General features: G+C 41.1%; 1 protein-coding gene across 5 annotated transcripts in view; it reads right to left on the bottom strand.

Annotated features, from left to right (window-relative positions):
* Positions 1 to 17,951, bottom strand: part of myo5aa (myosin VAa) — a 65,455-nt gene that overhangs the window by 5,372 nt on the left and 42,132 nt on the right. For 2 of the 5 annotated variants that reach the window (XM_088079841.1, XM_088079835.1), the window contains exons 16-41: positions 17,477 to 17,574; positions 17,239 to 17,325; positions 16,574 to 16,682; positions 16,132 to 16,343; positions 15,737 to 15,893; positions 15,254 to 15,493; positions 14,890 to 15,138; positions 13,347 to 13,440; positions 13,073 to 13,218; positions 12,714 to 12,827; positions 12,431 to 12,565; positions 11,651 to 11,707; positions 11,270 to 11,497; positions 8,279 to 8,379; positions 7,725 to 7,781; positions 6,272 to 6,352; positions 4,291 to 4,489; positions 3,771 to 3,836; positions 3,242 to 3,335; positions 2,987 to 3,136; positions 2,436 to 2,590; positions 2,047 to 2,136; positions 1,023 to 1,173; positions 628 to 910; positions 314 to 488; positions 97 to 177 (exon numbers count right to left, since the gene is read on the bottom strand). In XM_088079841.1, the coding sequence (XP_087935967.1) occupies positions 97 to 177; positions 314 to 488; positions 628 to 910; positions 1,023 to 1,173; positions 2,047 to 2,136; positions 2,436 to 2,590; positions 2,987 to 3,136; positions 3,242 to 3,335; positions 3,771 to 3,836; positions 4,291 to 4,489; positions 6,272 to 6,352; positions 7,725 to 7,781; positions 8,279 to 8,379; positions 11,270 to 11,497; positions 11,651 to 11,707; positions 12,431 to 12,565; positions 12,714 to 12,827; positions 13,073 to 13,218; positions 13,347 to 13,440; positions 14,890 to 15,138; positions 15,254 to 15,493; positions 15,737 to 15,893; positions 16,132 to 16,343; positions 16,574 to 16,682; positions 17,239 to 17,325; positions 17,477 to 17,574 (3,609 nt within the window). The remainder of the gene's footprint in view (positions 1 to 96; positions 178 to 313; positions 489 to 627; positions 911 to 1,022; positions 1,174 to 2,046; positions 2,137 to 2,435; positions 2,591 to 2,986; positions 3,137 to 3,241; positions 3,336 to 3,770; positions 3,837 to 4,290; positions 4,490 to 6,271; positions 6,353 to 7,724; positions 7,782 to 8,278; positions 8,380 to 11,269; positions 11,498 to 11,650; positions 11,708 to 12,430; positions 12,566 to 12,713; positions 12,828 to 13,072; positions 13,219 to 13,346; positions 13,441 to 14,889; positions 15,139 to 15,253; positions 15,494 to 15,736; positions 15,894 to 16,131; positions 16,344 to 16,573; positions 16,683 to 17,238; positions 17,326 to 17,476; positions 17,575 to 17,951) is intronic. The other 3 variants (XM_088079846.1, XM_088079849.1, XM_088079855.1) reach the window with 3 other exon arrangements.

Consider the following 17,951-nt stretch of genomic DNA (forward strand, 5'->3'; position numbering starts at 1 on the left):
TGGTCTTCTTGGTGCACTCATTTCCTTAATGTTTATACTGTAGGTTGATAAAAAAAAAAGTATGTCCGAAAAAACAGTTTTTCTGGGATAAATTACCTGTATGGTTCGTATGAATGCAACTGACACTCTCTCCTCAAACTCATTTACTGGAGTGTAGAGGTTCAGGACTTTCACAATCTGAAACACAGAAAGGTTATCCAGCATTTAACACGTTTTACCTCCAGTGGCTGTTTTTTTTTTTTTTTTTTTAAATTTTAAACAGACTGAGGTCCGGTTCTTTGAATGTGGTGTAATAAATGACGGGACGGTTTACCTGAGCAGTGGTGAGGGCCAGGCACATGGAGCAGATGGCCTCAGCGTCCTCGTCAGTCTTTTTCTTCACTTGCAGCAGCTGAGCAGCCTGGATCAGAGGCTCCAGAGTCTCCTTGGCTCCACATGTCATCAGACCTTTGTCTCTGAGCCACTCCTCCAACTGGCTGACATTGTACCTGCACACACACACACACACACACACACACACACACACACATCATGAGTTAAGTGCTCAAAGCATACACACAGACTACAAATACATGGAGCAAACCAGCCACACTCGGGAGCTCCCCTCTGTACCGCGACGTCTCCTACCTGATCTGCATGCCTTTGCTCCAGGAGCACATGTCCTTGCGCAGCAGCAGGTTGTTGAGGGTGACTGCTCCGATGATGTAGAACTGCTGCTTCACCACCTGCTTGATGAGCTCGGGGTCGGTGCCGTGCTGACACATGGTGGAGTGGAAGGCGTTGAGCTGTCGCAGGATGGAGTCCAGGGTGTAGGTGCCCTCATCAGCGATACTAGACGTCCGCTTACGGAGGCCTGTGGGCTTCACCCCTGACACGCCTTGGATGGTCTCGTGTTCAAGCATGCCAGAGACTGAAGGAAACACACATATAATTAGTAGGTACTTGTATCTTTACATTACTATCAGTACTGCATGGCATTAGCTTGTTTGAGCACACACACTCAGACATGTGCATGCACACACCTATCATGGGCTGGAGGATGTTCTCCATGCATTTGATGAGCTGCTGGTAGATCTGGATGGCCAGGTCACTGATCACCTGTCTGTACTCTGCCAGGTCGAAGTTGGACAGTGAGTGTTCATTCTGCCTCGTCGTGTTGTGCTTCATGAAGGCCTAAAACACACAGACACAGGCAGATACAGGGTTAAAAAAATCTTTAAAATGAAAAGATCATGTGCATGTGAAAAGGAAAGGAAAAATGTTGTCTCTGCATCCACTGATTTTCCTTTGGCCTCTATTTGAAGAAATTCCAACCCGGCCCCTACACCCTCTTTCTTTCCACTTCCATTCCCGCCATATATCCTGGACCAATTAGCAGGGAGCAGGACTCGGTTATAAAACTGACAGCAGGTCTGCCTGGATCACCCACCTGAGCCTCTTTCAATTTTTCAGTAGTGCTGTAATATAACTCTGGTAGCTACATAGCTATTAGCTGAATTTCTAAAAGGAGTGTTTCGTTCAAATAGTCCCAGTAACTTAAATAAGTCTTGTGGGAGTTTTCTGCCATTTTTTTTGCTTCAGGTTTTTCTCCTGTTTTGCAGTCAGTTGGGGAACTTAACTAATCAGTCTTTCTGTTTGATTCTGTAGACCAACTGAGTTTTTTTTTGTAGAGAGTATGGGATCTTATAATTAGTCGTTACACTGAAACTGTTTCAGCAGCCTTCTCTTGTCGTCTTGGTCTCATTTTTCTTAAATGATGTACATGAAGTACATGTCTAAACAATCCCCAACAGCTGGATTAAAATGTTCTTCCATTCTAATCTATATTTTTTTTTACATAAATGTCAGCTTTTCTACTTTCTATAAGTACAAAAGCTGACACAATCAAAACTATGGTGATTTTTTTTTTTTTTACACACAATACAGAAACAATCTCCAGTTACTTAGAGCTCTTATTTTTTTCTCCACTGGTTGGTAGATTTTTTTCCAAGTAAAAATATTTAAGTGGGACGGTTTCTATGTAAGTATGCATAATATCAGTCTCACCTCGTCTCCGCTGTATTGTTTCAGACAGTGTAAGAAGCGGCAGGTGTTCGCCAGCCAGAAGGAGACCGTCTCAAAGTCGTCTCCTCGTTTCTGATAGGAAGAGGAAGTAAAGACTGGAGTCAGTAAACCAGTTGGTAAAAATCATACTGTAACTCTATGAGAAATTACGGAAAAGCAGCATTTAATTAACAACATGTAATTCTACTAAACTCTGCACAGATTGCCCCAAACTCTCACCATCCTACCCTTTAGGCTTTACTTACTTCTACAGTCAGCTTACATTTTATATGAGCACCACTGCCACTCACACGCACGCACGCACGCACACACACACACACACACACACACACACACACACACACACACACACACACACACAGTGTACAAACCTTTAAGATCTTTTTGATGCTGTTGATGGTTGAAGTGAGTAGCGTGCGGACCTTCTGGTCATCATTGACATAGTCTGCATGTCGCAGACACATGAACAAGATGTAAGCTGGAAGACCTGGGATCAGATTAACAGCTACACCACGAGGCTTCAGCTCTGGAGAGACAAGAGGAAGAACAAGTTCAGTGATGCACTGAGAAGAACTTTCGAATAGAAGTTTTTGCTGTCATACAAAGCTTGGAGTATGCACTGGCTGAATTTGAGTTACTAAAGTCGCTAACTGAGTGTCAGAATTTATGACAGCGCTGTACCACTGTAAAAAAACTGGAGGGGCACCAAATCGCAAAAACACCAATTCTTGCATAATGTCGCTTTAAGCTTTAAAGTTATCTTAAAAGGTGGAACAGTTTCAAGCTAGCCTTAGTGGTTTGTCAAACTGAAACCATAGAAGGACCCCAAAAGATCCTTCAATAACCTAGTTAAAGTTTATAGATTTTGAAATCATCATTTTTTCATTTGAATTTCCACCTGCTGCTGCTCTTTGGATCTTACCAAGGATAAGGTTCTTGACCAGTTTGAGCTCATCCTCCTTCTTGTACTCCAGCATGCCCTGGAAATCTTTCTCCCTGCGTGGAATGTTGACGGGGTGAATCGGCTCGTCCACCATCTGTCCTGGAGACGTCTGTCCCTCGGTTTGACCCGCTGAGAGAAACACAAGACATGACAGTCACTATCCAGTACGGTTGCACTCAAATACATATATGAACAGACTGTAAAGCCTTCGCTGGCCGATGATTTCTCCTGTACCTCCCATCTCTCCGATCCTCTTGGAGTAAACCTTCAGCTGTTTCTTGAGCTTGCGGATGGTTCGGTCCTGCTTCTCCAGTTGCTCCATTAGATCCTGAAACGGGCCGAGGGTTGGAGTGATAAAGAGATAAAAAGATAAAGAAAAGAAAGACTCGTGAGGTCAAATGGAAAGCATCTGACTTCTCTGCTTCACACTGTCACACTGCAGAGGTAAAAAGGAACGCTCCAAAACTTCTGCTTTGCTTTGGCCAAAGTCTTGGAAACAAACAAACAAACAAACAAACAAACAGGGGCAGTGAGGGGAGACTTTAGATCAAGATAAGAGCTGCTGTGCTGATTGTTTTTCAGAGGAAGAGACTCGCTGGCTGTTAGAAACAGGAAAAAGGTGCAGAGCTGCTCCGCTGTGTGTTAGAAGACGCCGCTGTGGAGAGTTAGAGCGACACTCAGCGCTGCTTTATTCAAAACACAAAACCTCAGTTAGCTCTATAACATGCAAACACTCATGCATGCACACACACTCTCTACATACAACCATCCGTCGTAAAATGATGACTCGAGCCTCTCGGGATGCTGTGGGGTCTTCAGCCAGGAGTTCCTGTCAGGTGACACCACCCACACAAATGAGTGTGTGTGACAGTGTTTCAGTTTTTCGTACGGGTGGTCCAAGTGGGAATGAAACCACCAACCCAAACAGCTTTAGTTACATATGCCATGCTCCATTAATGTGTTTATATTTGACTATTTCAATATGAAATTTATGTTCAGTTGGAGAAAAAAAATGCTGTAATATCTCCTGGCTCCTTTTTCACAGACATTCAGCTGATTTCTGCTTTAATACCTTTTTGCATGTTACATTAACATTTAACTTCCTAACCTCATACTTTTAATATTAACATTTTTACCTGTATGTATGGGATTCTGCCTCTGTGTGTGTGTGTGTGTGTGTGTGTGCGTGTATGGGGGATAAGTTTTGCTGTTGTGTGTCAGGTTAAAGCTGAAGTTCTACTCTTCCTCAGCCTGTGTGTATCAGTGTGTGTGTTGCAGCGTACCAGGTTCTCGTTGGTGAGTCGGGTGATCTCGTGCTGCAGGCTGGCTTCGATGCGGGCCTCTGGAGGCAGCTGGAGGTTTTGGGCCAAGAGCTGCTGCTGACGGTTGTTCTCCTCCTTGACATTCTGCAGCTCGCCTCGCAACGACTCCACCTCGTTATCGTAACTTCTCCGCTGAGTCTGCAGCTGGTGCTCCAGTAACCTGTGGTGGGGGAGGACAAGACCAGAACAAGAAGAAGGGAGGAGGTGTGCCAAAGAGATGAAGGGATGAGGAAAAATGAGGATGTGTGTGACAGGCGAGGGGAAGTTAACAAAGACAGAGGGGAGATGGGGTGAGATAGAGGAGAGAATGGGGAATAATGAGAGAGGACATAAATGGGAGGAGGAAAGGAAAAGAAATCAGTATTACTGTGTGTAAAGAAAGAAGAATAAACAGTGAGTGAACAGGTTTTCACCGCGGTGTGGTGACGCAGGACAGCAGCATGCTGTGCAGACATTAACAGCAGCCCAGAGGTCAGCCTCTCTGAACACTCGTATTAACTCTGCCGACTCCGTGATCAGAGGTCAGGCTGGGCAACAGAGCAGGTAGAGCTGACAGAGGTTCAGTTTCTTGCTTAAGAGGGAGGTGGGACCTGCTTCCCAAACTGTTCATGGATCACTTCACACAAGTTTGGTAACTTCACACTCAGTCAGTTAGTTTTATCAAGGTCGGTGGCAATAAGTTAACCAACAATCAGTGAGACTTTGGCCTAATATAACCAGAACAGCAATAAAATTGAATTCTCTAAAAAATGTTTGAAATTTTAAGAAAAAATTCTCTGTAAAGAAAAAGAATTGACAGGTTCAGCACTGAAGGTCCTGAGCGCTCAGATCGAAGTCATATAATGTTTGTGAACAATTCTTAGGGTTTGTTTTTAAAAATCAGGAAAAACAAGTTTTTCTCACTGTGTTTAAACTGCTTGTACATTAGTAAGTGAGCTGTGTATATGTCACAGCACAAAAGTATTATGCTGTGTTCACATTGAATCAGGCCCAGCGTAAACGGCAGACAACATCTTCTGAGCAACATGGGCAAAACAAACAAACAAAAAGTCTGAAGGAACAGCTGGAAGGTAAAACTAAACATGATAACAATATGTTGTGATGGTGATGCCGTATAGTTTAAAAAGAATGGCATAAAATATATAAGAAACAAACAAAATGGATATTTATTCATTTAAGCAATTTTTCTATATATGTCCAGTATTCGTCTAGATGGCCGTGTTATCCCCTCGAGTGAAAGAGCTGTGGAACATCTGGTTGTAAATTCTATCATGGAGGAAATGACGAAATGATATCCGGTTTGCTGTCTACCCCCACTATGGTTTCATGTGAACGCAGCATAATACATTGCCAACATTATTTGAAGCGAGTGAATATTAAGGAATATATTACAAAAAGCTGTATCATTTCTTATGTGACTAAACAAGGTTAGTGACATAATGAAGACGAAGTCGGCTGCATTTTGTTAAAAACAAAAGGAAACCAACCCAAAACCTTGTGTTATTATTAATTATGCAACATCTCTGGGTAATTGTATATAACTTTTACTGAGTACACAGTCCTGAAAAGTACTGTGTGGGTAGAGAGTGTGACAAATTATGTTTTTTACATTAATATTGATAATACTCAAGTAAGCTACATAATAAGATAACTCTATAGCACAACACCAAACTTACCAGCTCCATACATTTTTGCGTTTTGAATTTGGTGCTAAAAACAGCTTTTAAATTCTAATAAGTCTCCTAAAGGACACAAGCAATCTCACATGTCCTGATACAGGACAAAATACATCGAAATGCTGAAAGGTCAATAAAAAGTGTATGAGAGAGAGAGAGAGAGTGAAAAGAGGGGAATAAAGAAAAACAGCAGCATACATCCTTTCCTGAGAAAAGGCAAACGAATCATGCTCAAAATTGAAAGTGGCTTTAAAACACAATTACACCTGATGGTTTCCTTTAAGCCCTGATTAACCAGCCACAGCTCTCCGTCCTCATTCAGCTTATGGAAGTCTGGAGCGGCAGATCTGACCGACACACAACACAAAAGGAACATGAACAACAAATAACAAAAGAAAAAGCTGGATGGTTGCGTGGGGTAGAAGTATGTGTGTATGTAACAACACTGTCCAATTTAAAGCTAAACTATCTGGAGTTTGAGGTGTACTGGATGTCTCTGTGGAGCAAAACCTGGAAAGGCCTCAATCTTCTTCATGCTTTAACTGAAGAAAAAATTAATTGGATGCATTTTAATTATGCTGATACCTCCTGATTCATGTTTTCTGATTCACTGCACTGGTGATCCCAACAGTGACCAAAGTGTAGCTACTGTGTATTAAATATTCTCCACTTATGTCAGTGTATGAACAAAGAAAGTCACAAGCAACACAGGGAGCAACATGGTAGTAACAGAGGGATAAAGCCATGATGCACAGTGCAACTTTTTACGTAACTCTGATAAATAACAATAACAAAAGAGTCTCCCTCGACACTGTTACTTAACTTATGTTAAAAAATGTTGCTTAGAAACAGTGAAGATGTCTGCAGTTAGCTACCTACTGTGTGTACTCACTTTGACATGCATGTGTGCAGAATTTTGAGACCAATGGCATGGAATAAATTGGAACAAAAAAAGTGAATATGATGGGTCCTTGCAACAATATTTCTTCCACTTCCTTAAAACTGCGCTGTGCATCTGTGCTTTAACAAACAAAGAAAATAAGTGGGCTTTCATGCAGGATTTATGCCAAACTCATCCATGAAGCTGAGACAGGACGCCTCCTACAACAGCACTGAAACTATCACTGCAGAAAAGTCAAAGTGGGAGGAATTTGTGTTGTAGATCTGTGATAATAAACTACAACTGAAGATTACGTATAAACCTTTTTTGATCAGACATCTTACATGCTTTCATGCCGCACATTTTGTAAACACTTCACTGTAAATATGGAGTTCTGCAGCATCTCCAAAAAACCGACCCGAGCTCTTGAAACCACTGAAAACATTCTTGTGTCTTTGTTTTGAGGAAAAACAGAAACTACTTTCAGTTTAAGAGACTCTGCTCTTGTTCATGCTGAAATATAAAAATCTCATGCAGACCTACGAATCTTACACTTCAAAGCCAAACACACATTCCTTGACCTCAGATCCTGGTAAACGCAGTCTGTGAGAGCATGTGTAAGACCTGAACTGTAGCTAGAGCTGCTACATTATTCCACATGCTGTTAGGGCAGCAAACACCACGCAAAGCTACCCAAGCTCTTATCAGCACTACGGCGTGAATCAGCTGTTTCAGCTTCTGTAATATTAGTCATCTGTAACATTTTGAAACCCAGTTTGGCATCAGCGTGGCCATGCATGCTCTGTTCCATGATGCATAGGCCACGTCTCAGTGGTTACCTCAGCCTACTCAGGAGATCATTGACTTCCAACGGCTTACGAATGTACCTTGGAGATCTGCACAGGACAAGTCAGCTTTCACAAACACATCCACATATTTCTTGCACATATATTATTGTTTGTTAATAATGGCACAAGAGCTTGATCAGATACAAATAAAAAAAAATAGATAGATAGGTTTCTTTAAGCATAAAAGTCCCTTTACTTTACAGGTAACTGTAAAACTTATAAATGTTCAGTAGCTTAATATTTAGTTTTTTGTGATGCGACGTGTACATGCAGTTCAGAGATACTGCGGTATTTTCTTTCAAAGTGATTTGGTCACGGATGTCCAGGTTTGATACAGTTAAAGGGTTCTTGGGGCAGAAGGGCTTTGTAGGCTGTGAGGTACAAGCATAGAGGCAGACTTAAAGAGTCCTGGAAATTACTTAAGTCAAAGTGCTTTTCCATACTGCGTAGGAAGCCTGCAGAAAGGGGTCAGGGGTTCGAGTAAATTCAACACGATGCATGTGAAGACCTGGAGATTGGGAAGAGAACTGGCTGTGACAAAGTACCTGTTGGTGTCTTTGAGGCCTATGTAAGCTTGCTTGATTTCATCAGCGTCTTTCAGTTTGGACACGTCCTCGACATAGACAGAAGGCTCAGTCATGGTCTCCTAAAGAAAGGTGAACAAGAAAAGAAGGATAAATGAGTTAACACCACATTTTAAAGAGTGACCTCACTGCTTGTAAAGCTGCATCATGAACCGGTTTCACACACATCAGGTGTGTGAATGAAGACAAGCGAGTCAGTGGTGTCATGATTGTTAGTTCACACTGCTTTGGGCAGTCAGCATGAGCGTTGTCGACTCCCTGCCAGCATCTCTACAGCTGCTGGCTACAACTGTCCTTTTCCTCTGACAGTCATCAGCCAGTGGGAGACTTTGGTTGAAACAGTGACAAGCCATCAAGCAGTTGTCTATCTACAGGGAACGTCACTTCACAGCGGTGGCATCTTTTTCTAGCTTGCAAGAGACAGGAGGTGCCGAGCACCAGCTGATAAGTAAAAGAGGTTTAAGGTCACTTGTCATCAAAATATCTGAGCAGTGATCACGTGAACGCTGTGTGACTGTTTGACATGAGTGACACTGGGAACCAGAGTATCTGTACATCTGTGCAGTTCAATGTAGCAAATTGTCAGTTTATTTCTTTAGTGAGTCAGTCAACAATAACATAAATATTTACTAAGTACAAGCCGCCACCCTGTGAAGTAACTTCCATTTTCAAGCAGCACTTATTAGCTGCACCATTAATCGAATATTCAACTTACCTTCGATTATTATGTTTTGAAGTTAAATTTTGTGTTATGAATGTCTATTTATGAAACTGAGCGCAGTCCATTCTATCTGATTTGTGGAAAAAAAAAATCAAAACAAGAAAAGTACACTTTAAGCAATTTCAAAGTGATTGTCATGTTAGTAGGAATTTAAAGCCTGCTATTTCAAATTTAACTTGCAGAAGGTTTTCAGTCAATCCTTGTGTTGTGAATGTAATACAGTGTTCACAAAGAAAGATGCAAAGTGGCTGATGTAAAGTAGCCACAGTGGAGAACTCTCAGTGATTTTCAGTGAAACAAACAGTCCATGAATGCAACTACACGAGACAGATGAGATAATCAAAATTCAGCCTGGGAAGGACAAATCGTAAAGTCTCTTAAAGGAATACTTGATCCCCAAACTAAACACTCCTATATCAGTTAATTAACCAGAGTTCTCTTGAATTTGTTAAGAAAACTTTGATTTTCCTGCATGCCTCCACAGTCAAACAAAGAAAATCCTTGATGAATTGAAATCATAGGATTCCACAACAGAAAAACTATATCAAAACATCAATTTACAAACTCTCGCACAACTTATGCAGTATAATCCAAGTCTCATTTATCCAGCTATATGCCCAGCACTACCCAAACACATGCATTTTCCCTAAAAACATACTGTTTAAAACGCTTCTGCATTAAAAGCCTCATGCACAGACAAATAGCACGCCTGCATAAGCATGAGTTTGAACTCAACTGAATGAACAAGAAGAATTCAAAAACCCGCTTGACCAGGTGCTACTTGAATGCAGAAGTGTTTGTAATTGTAAAGTTTGAGTCAAAATGCTTCTGTTTGAGAAATACTGAGCATACGACTGGATAAATGAGACTTTGATTATACTGCACAATACGTGTGAGTTTGTTAATGTTTTGACATAGTTTTGCTGTTATCAAACGCTGCCCCCCATGACTTCAATTCATCAAGAACTTTCTCTGTTTTTGGATTCCTTGATCACCATTAAGGCATGCGAGAACTTTTACTCCACAAATTCAAGGTAACACTAGTTAGGTAATTAATATACGAATGGTCATTTGGAGGGTATTCCTTTGTAGTAAGAATGCTGATCATGTGTTTCCTCTGTGGTTTTCTGTTTTGGCTGCTTTAAAAGTTTGGGCTCCTGATCTAACTATTATTTGGTCCCCTGTTGTTTTAGTGCAAGTTGTTTTGATACTTTTGAGGGTAGATTTACCTTTGGATGCTCTCATGTTGTTACATATCTTTAATATGATGTTTAAAGTCTTCCAGGAGACTTGCTGTAACCACTTTCCCTAAACCTGCTCTTTTTACTCTAAATGAGTTGGTGATTTCCCACATTTCCTAAAGAACAGGAGTTAACCTCCTTCCGCATGTGGAAGGGTAAAAAGTGAGTATTGGTGGTAACAAATGGAGAGAGGAGCAAGCTAATGTAAAGCCTGTCAAAAACTGCAACTTGCCTCTTTAACAGAATTGCAGAAAGCCATGCTTTCTTCCTTTAACTTTTAGGGACTGACACTAAAGCTTTAAGTTTATTTTTGATTTTCTGAAAACTTTTCTTTCACTAAACTCTCTAATCGTGCTGGAACCCAGTAGACACTACATTTGAGAAACTACTTTAACATTTTTCCTACCAGCGTTGGTGAGAGCTGCACTTGTTTTCAAATGAACGCAAAGTGGTCCTGAGATGACATAAATTTAACTGCTGGATCAGATTTCTTACCTAGTGAGGTTTTACATGCAACACACAGTGTGGAAAAAGTGCCAAACACTCATGCATGATGCAGTTTTCTTTCAACTGTACCTTCTCATCCTGTGGGCAAGCATGAATGGAGGAGAGAAGGTGGAGACAGGAGAATTAGACACACTGACGGTGCAGTGACAAAAAAAAAAAAAGTCTCAGATTGTTATTTCAGTTAGTTATTTCAGGGATTAAATTTGAGATTAGGATCACTGGCAATGTGTAACAAAGTGATCTTAAGGCCATGAGAGATTTGACCTGATCCTGTCTTTTTTGGGGATACTGTGTTAACAAATAGACAACAGAGAAGCAGACACAGGTGGAAACGTAACACACAAATGTAAGACGCTGGATGCAAGCAAACAGGGTACCATTCACCTAAATCTAGCTTTATATTGTGGAAGAACAACAACAGTGGTGGATGCACTTTCCACCTTTGAACACTGAAAAAACAGAAATGGTGAAATGTTTCTCTACCTTGTGGTGCATGGCTTCCTTCTGGCTGACCAGCTGGGAGCGCAGGATTAGCACCTCCTCCTTGCGGACCTCCAGCTCCTCACAGGAGGCGCTGAGTTGCTCCAAGAGCACCTTGTATGCTGGGGATCCTGGGGCACCGGCGTTTGTAGCAGCGTTACCCAGTAGGCTTTGCCTTATCTCCGCCAGGTCATGTTTCAGCTTCTTGTTCTCCGACTCCAGCTCCTGACGCTGAAAAGTGAAAAAAAAAGTGTCAGTTTCTGAAGCTATGGCATGCATTACTATTATAGAATAAGCTGTCTGGCATTGAATCAGATTATTCTCTGGAAAAAGCGAGATCATGTGCTAGTTACATTTCTTCTTTCCTCTCCTCTGACATCTTACCTTCAGGGACTCGTACTCCAGCTCTGCCCCACGAGCCTTTTTAAACTCTGCATCATCCTGAAACAAGGAGAAAAACATAATGATGAAGACATATTTGTGACAAAGTCTGTAATACATATTGTTGTTCAGTTTGACTCCGGGCTGAATTAGAACATGGCCTGATGAGACAAAAGGTGTGAACCTCTTATTATATGAGAAGAGTAATGAAAAGTGTAAAAATAGTAATTGTTTACACTAATACTTGGTTGTCACATGTACACACACTGCAGTGTTTCCTCTAAAATCTCTAGTGTGCAGACATTATTTTTCAGCAGTGAATTATGCAAACTTCGCTCATGATGTACTACTATTTTGTAAATATATACAGCTTGTTCAGACATCCTCTCCTTGTTGTGTTCACTTTGTTTTGAGTTTTTAATATACAGAAAGAGCAAACAAATAATGAAATTGCTGATCCTAACTACAATAATAAGTCATACCAGGTGTTGCATCTGTAATGTTCAATTTCAGTATTACCCAAATATACCCACTGAATACCAAGTTATCACCTGATTTTTACATTGTATTAATTATTACCTCTTTATTATCAAGCTATTACCCTGTTAATACCAAGCTGTAATGTAAAGTGCTACCAACTTTTGATTAAGTTACATCAAGTCTTTGTGCAAGTTTACAATGCTTTACCATGAGTAAACAGACTAGAATAATTAAGGCTTGTAACTTGGAGTGTAATGTAATTTGTTAATAAAGTGATGTATTTGAAAGTGTGGGCATCAGTACCCTGGCTCTAGCCCGCTGGAACTGGTCCTCTTTGTTTTCCAGTTCGTTGCGCAGAGACTGCTTTTCTTGCTCCAGTTCTGTGAGACGTTTCTGCAGCTTGAGGGTCAGCGAGGTGTCTATTCCTCGTGTCACATCCTGCACAACAAAGAAACGTGAAGACAGAGAATATGCCCCATGAAAGTATCTGGCAATGTTAAAAGCAACTATTTTGTAACTTTAAAAACTATGCCTTTGAATTCTTCTTCTTATTAAAGCAGATCGTATTTAATGCCAATGTTCTTACTTCGCCGGCACGGGAACCTTCTTCCAATTCGGCGTACTCTGAGTTGCAAGTGTACTCGGATTCGTTGCTGCTGTGGGTGGAATCGGTTCTCCTGTGGCCAGGCTTGGACACGTTCTACAGACGAGAGAGAAAATAAGCATTTCAATTTTTCTCACTTGCTCTCCCTGCTGCCACTTAAGACTTTAAACGCAGTAAGAGCTGAATATTACTAACCAGCAAATTTGATGTTGCGAAATATTAAATAATGGATCAAATATATTTGCTGTCTTAGTGTTTTCAGAATTTTTGCAAGTTGAGTAACACTAAAATGATGTCTAAGGCTCATAGGTATTGACTGTGTGTGTGCATGTGTTCCTCACCAAGGAAACCATATCCTCCTTCAGGTCGTCGTATTTCTCCTCGAGGCGAAGGTGTTCTGTGAGGAGATTCTGGTAGCGAGAGCGCTCCTCGTTCAGATCCGTCTCCAGCTGCTGAGTCTCCTGCGCTATTGCACGGGCCATTTTCTCTGATGGGACAAAACATACAACAGGAGCAGTTTAAAAAAATAAGTGAGAAACATACTGTATGATTTAGAAGATGATCAAATGTTTTTGCATGACTAGGTAGATGATTTATGTGATGATGTTTGTGTACCTGTCATCTGCTGACTCTGTTCCTGAATCAACCTGTTCAAGTCGTCCTTCTCTTTCTTCAGTGAGCCATTCTGTTGGGTCAGCTCCGAGACCATCTAAGCACACAACATCAAATGATCCTTTAATCACAAATTGTGTAAAGCAAGGTGACTGCTAGCACCTTAAATGTGAAATTATATCAAAAGTACAACAGAGGAAAATGTGAGTTATACATTTAATTTGCATCTCCATAATCTAACACGTGACTGCAAACTCTCAAAAGAGGCTTAAAATCAGTCTTCCTCATTTAGCATCACCTCTGGGGTCATTTGAAGACAAAAGACAAAATACTACATAAAATAAAAAAGTTCACACGCAAACACAGTTCACTGGCTACCTCACTAGCACACTACTCTATCTCCTGTGCTCACCTGCCCCAAAGCAACTCTGCCCCCTGAGCCCACCACGTGCTCTTTTCACCCTGGTTCGCTCTGGCTCCTAAACCAGGGAGAAACATTTTTCCTCTTGTGCCAATAAATGTTTACTTACGCAATAAATTTTTTTGTGATCTATATATTTCCAGGAAACTATGGGAGATCGTACTAATGAGGAACAATGTCAAATGACTCCTTAAGTGAAGCTTTAAACTAAAAATAGGATTATTGACAGCCACAGACTCTCTACGTGGAGGAGGGAAAACAGCAGAGGTTTTAAAGAGACAGATCACCCCAAAATTTAAAAAATATATACTTTTCCTCTTACTTGCTTACTTCTATTTATCTAGATTGTTTTGGTGTTACCTGCAGAGTGATGGAGATATTAGCCGTAGAGATGTCTGCCTCCTTTCAAATGTAATGGATTTAGATGACTCGTGCTGCTTAGAACGCCCCAGAATACATTTGAAAAATTCAACGGCAATAACTCTTTCCAGAAATCATGACCCACTTAGCTCAGTGATGTTGGTTTAGCTAGCGGTAGATGCATGCTTCAGCCGACTCAATAATACAGTTGGCATGTAGTCTGTGGACTATCTTGAGTAACCGGGTCATGATTTCTGGAAAGAGACTTTGCTGTTGAGTTTTTCAGATGTATATGTTTTGGCATTTTGAAAACCACAAGCCAAGTGCCATCTATTTCCATTATATTATGGAGAAAGCAGACATCTCTATGGCAAACACTCCGCAGCGCACACGCACACACACACACACACACACACACACACACACACACACACACACACACTAGACTAGACTAGACTGATAATTGGCACTAAAGGTAAAAGAAAAAATATTCGAAATAATCCACTTGTTTTTGATTCAGCCACTGCAGAAACTTAATTTTCCTTGAAATTCAAAACCTCCATATTCTCTAAAAAAAAAACAAAAAAAACATTCAAATATGCAACTAACATCTAAGGAAACTTCTCCACTAAACTAGAGAAAAACACACGTACTGTAGTGCAGAGGACTTGTAACACTACTGCGTATACACTGTGCAGAGGGAGATGGAGGATCAGGACAACAAGATAGCAAAATGGACAGATATGAATGTGGATCCCATCTTACTTTCTCCATTTCGTCCCTGTATGTTTGCGCCCAGTCCTCGATAGTCTTCTTCTCCTTTTGTGTGCAACTCAGCTCCTTCCTCAGCTTCTCCAGCTCCTCCAGCAGCGACGAAACCTGGTTGCCTTTTTTCTTGGCATCCTCCTCCACCCCACGCAACCGATTCAGCTCGCCACGCATCCGCTCGCTCTCTGTTGTGTAGGAAGTCTCCAGACCGATGAGCTTCTCGTTCATTGACCGGTTGTCCTTGCTCTGGAGGCATAGGACAGATCATAAAACAGGGAAGTCAAACACCCCAAAAATGACAAAAAAATGAATCAATACATGGAGACTGAAAAAAAGAAATGGGAAAAAAATGAAAACTCACCTGCTCGTCGATTTTCCTCTGCAGCTGCATGATCTTGTTCTCCATGCCTTTGTTGAGCTTCTTGAAGTGCTCCACTGAGCGAGCCTCGATCTTCAGCTTCTTCAGCTCGCGTCTGGCCCTCATCCTGCGGATGCAGCACTGCAGGTAAACGATGGAGACGAGGCAGCGCTTGTACCAGCACCGAGCCAACCAGCCTCGAACGCGCTTCTGAATGATGACCACTTTGTGCTCCCGCAGTAACTAGAGACAGACACAGAAACAAACATTTTACCTCATGCTAAACAATCTTTTCTGTAAGATATCCACTAACTGTGTTTCTCTTGTTACAGGCATTTTCTTAGTAAGACAGAGAAGGGAAATAACTGCACAATAAGTATCAGAAATCAGTATTTCTTTTTTATTGCTGGATCTCAGGACTAAATAATAGAAGGCCTGGTTAGGTTGAGTAATATATTTTAAAGAATTTTGTGATGTGTGTCTTACCGCCTGGTACTTCTGCCGGGCCATGTAAGCTCTGAGGATCGTCTGCATGACCAGAGCAGCAGCCTGCTTCTGCCTGTAGCGTTCCCTCTCCACGTACATCCTCTGGTACTTCTGGATGATTGTGGCCGCCTGTGTGCGACGCATGAACTTGGCCAGGCTGAGGAGACCCAAGATATACACGTCTCAACAAACACATATTTAAAATGTATATATATAACTACAGACCTCTGGTATTTCAGCCTTTAACTTTTTAACTAAAACTAATACTCTAATTTGTTTTGTGCAGAACTGTCTCATAAAACAAACAAAATCGGTTAAAAGAAGTTAAATGTCTTTGTTTGTGATTTCTGTTTCAATGGGTGAAGGAAGGTGAAGATCAGGTTAAGGTGACTCACCAGCGAGCCTGGTATCCTCTGGTGAACCTCTGGATGGTGATGGCAGCACTGCGCTTGCGCAGGTACTTCTTGCGTGCCAGCCAGCAGCGGATTGTTTTCTGGATGCGAATGCAGGCAGCACGCAACTTCTCCGCTCTCAACTTCTCCAGGTAGGCAACCTGGCCCGCCCTGAAGAAGATCTTGGTTTTACCAAACTGGTATTTATCCTGGTCCTGAAGGAAGACAGAGATCAAGAGTAAGACGGCAAATAGGTGGACAAAAAAGGGACAGATTCATTGTGTGTGGAAGTGGCTTTGCTGAGAAGGGGAAAGGGGCAAAACAAAAGACTGAGAAATGCAACACTTTATGGAAATCCGTTCAATGCATGATGCAATTTAAATATTACTATCACTCTCATTTTTCCAGACAAAAACAAAAAAGGCAAAAATGTAGATAGTCTGACCTGCACCAGTGTCTCCAGAACATTTCTGCAAGTCAACTTCTTGTCAGGTAACACGTCCTTCTGCTTCATCAGCACTCTGTAACGGCTGAAGAACTCCTGGTACGTCCACCTGAGACAAACACAGAAAAACTGTTATAAAACTGACATGAATTAAACATTTGATTCTTCACTGTTTGTTCAAGCAAGTTCATTTTACCAAGTAAACTTGCAAAGAGGGAAACAGGACTGTTCTGCTTGACTTTCTGCAAGCAAAAATACTGACCAACACAATACTCTTAACACAGTATTTGTTTGTGGTGTCAGCTTTTAACTCAGGACTCATCCTGATTGAAATCCTAACAATTTTTCCCTTCTTTATATGATGCTCATAAATTTTTGTACAAACAATGCATACCTCTCCAGTGCATTACAGGGAACCAGACAAAATTATATCCTCTACAGGAGGAAACTAATCTCTTGTGCAAATTGAATAATGATAGATAGAAAAGATTCTGCACTGAGGTGGCTGCATAGTTATAAAGATGTATTCACACATTGTATATGCATTGCACACTCTTAACTGCAGGGTCAATTTGCATTGCCTTCAGAGATGTTAAATATTCTTTTAGGACACAACATGAGAGTCTATGGGAAACAGTAATAATGCTGCAGGGATGCAGCAGTACCTGGATGGGAAGCCTGCAGCAGAGATGCGGATGGTTTCCAGGACACCACAGGCTCTGAGCTGCTGCACTGCGCGTTTAGGATCAAACCTGCCCGACGAACAACAAATAACCGCAGTTATTATGGGTACCATCAAATACATTTGAGGTAAAATGGTGGATTATCATATGCTCCCAGAATAACACTTTACTTAAAAACATGCCAAAGACTTTCACATAAACAGAAAACAGGAAAACTCACGAGAAGGCCAACTTGAAGTCGTTGGGTTTTATGCAGCGAACATAGTGTGGAGTGGTTGCGTTCAATGTCTCCATCAGCATTTGCAGAGAGTTACGAAACTACAAGAGAGCAACATTATCATCATCATCATCATTATGATCATTATGATTCTGGCTAATCATCATTATTATCACATGTTGTTTGTAGAGTCATAATCAATTTAAAAACTAACAACTATTAAGCAAAGAATATGTTCTTCAGATTTACAGAAAGAAAGAAAGAAAGAAAGAACTGATATTCTGTAGAATCCTATTTTTTCATACTATAGTATCTAAGTGACTGATAGAAACAACAAATCAAACAAAGTACGTCCACAAAAAATGCTTGTTTTTGCCACTGACAGGCTCAGATTGTTATTACAGTGCTTGACAATGATTTTCCTTTTGCTTGAACCGGTCTGTTTGTTTTTTCTTCCCTGGCGAATCAAAACCATGGG

Source organism: Plectropomus leopardus, chromosome 1, assembly GCF_026936395.1.
Source record: "Plectropomus leopardus strain MGB_pleo_1.0 chromosome 1, ASM2693639v1, whole genome shotgun sequence".
Lineage (NCBI taxonomy): Eukaryota > Metazoa > Chordata > Actinopteri > Perciformes > Serranidae > Plectropomus > Plectropomus leopardus.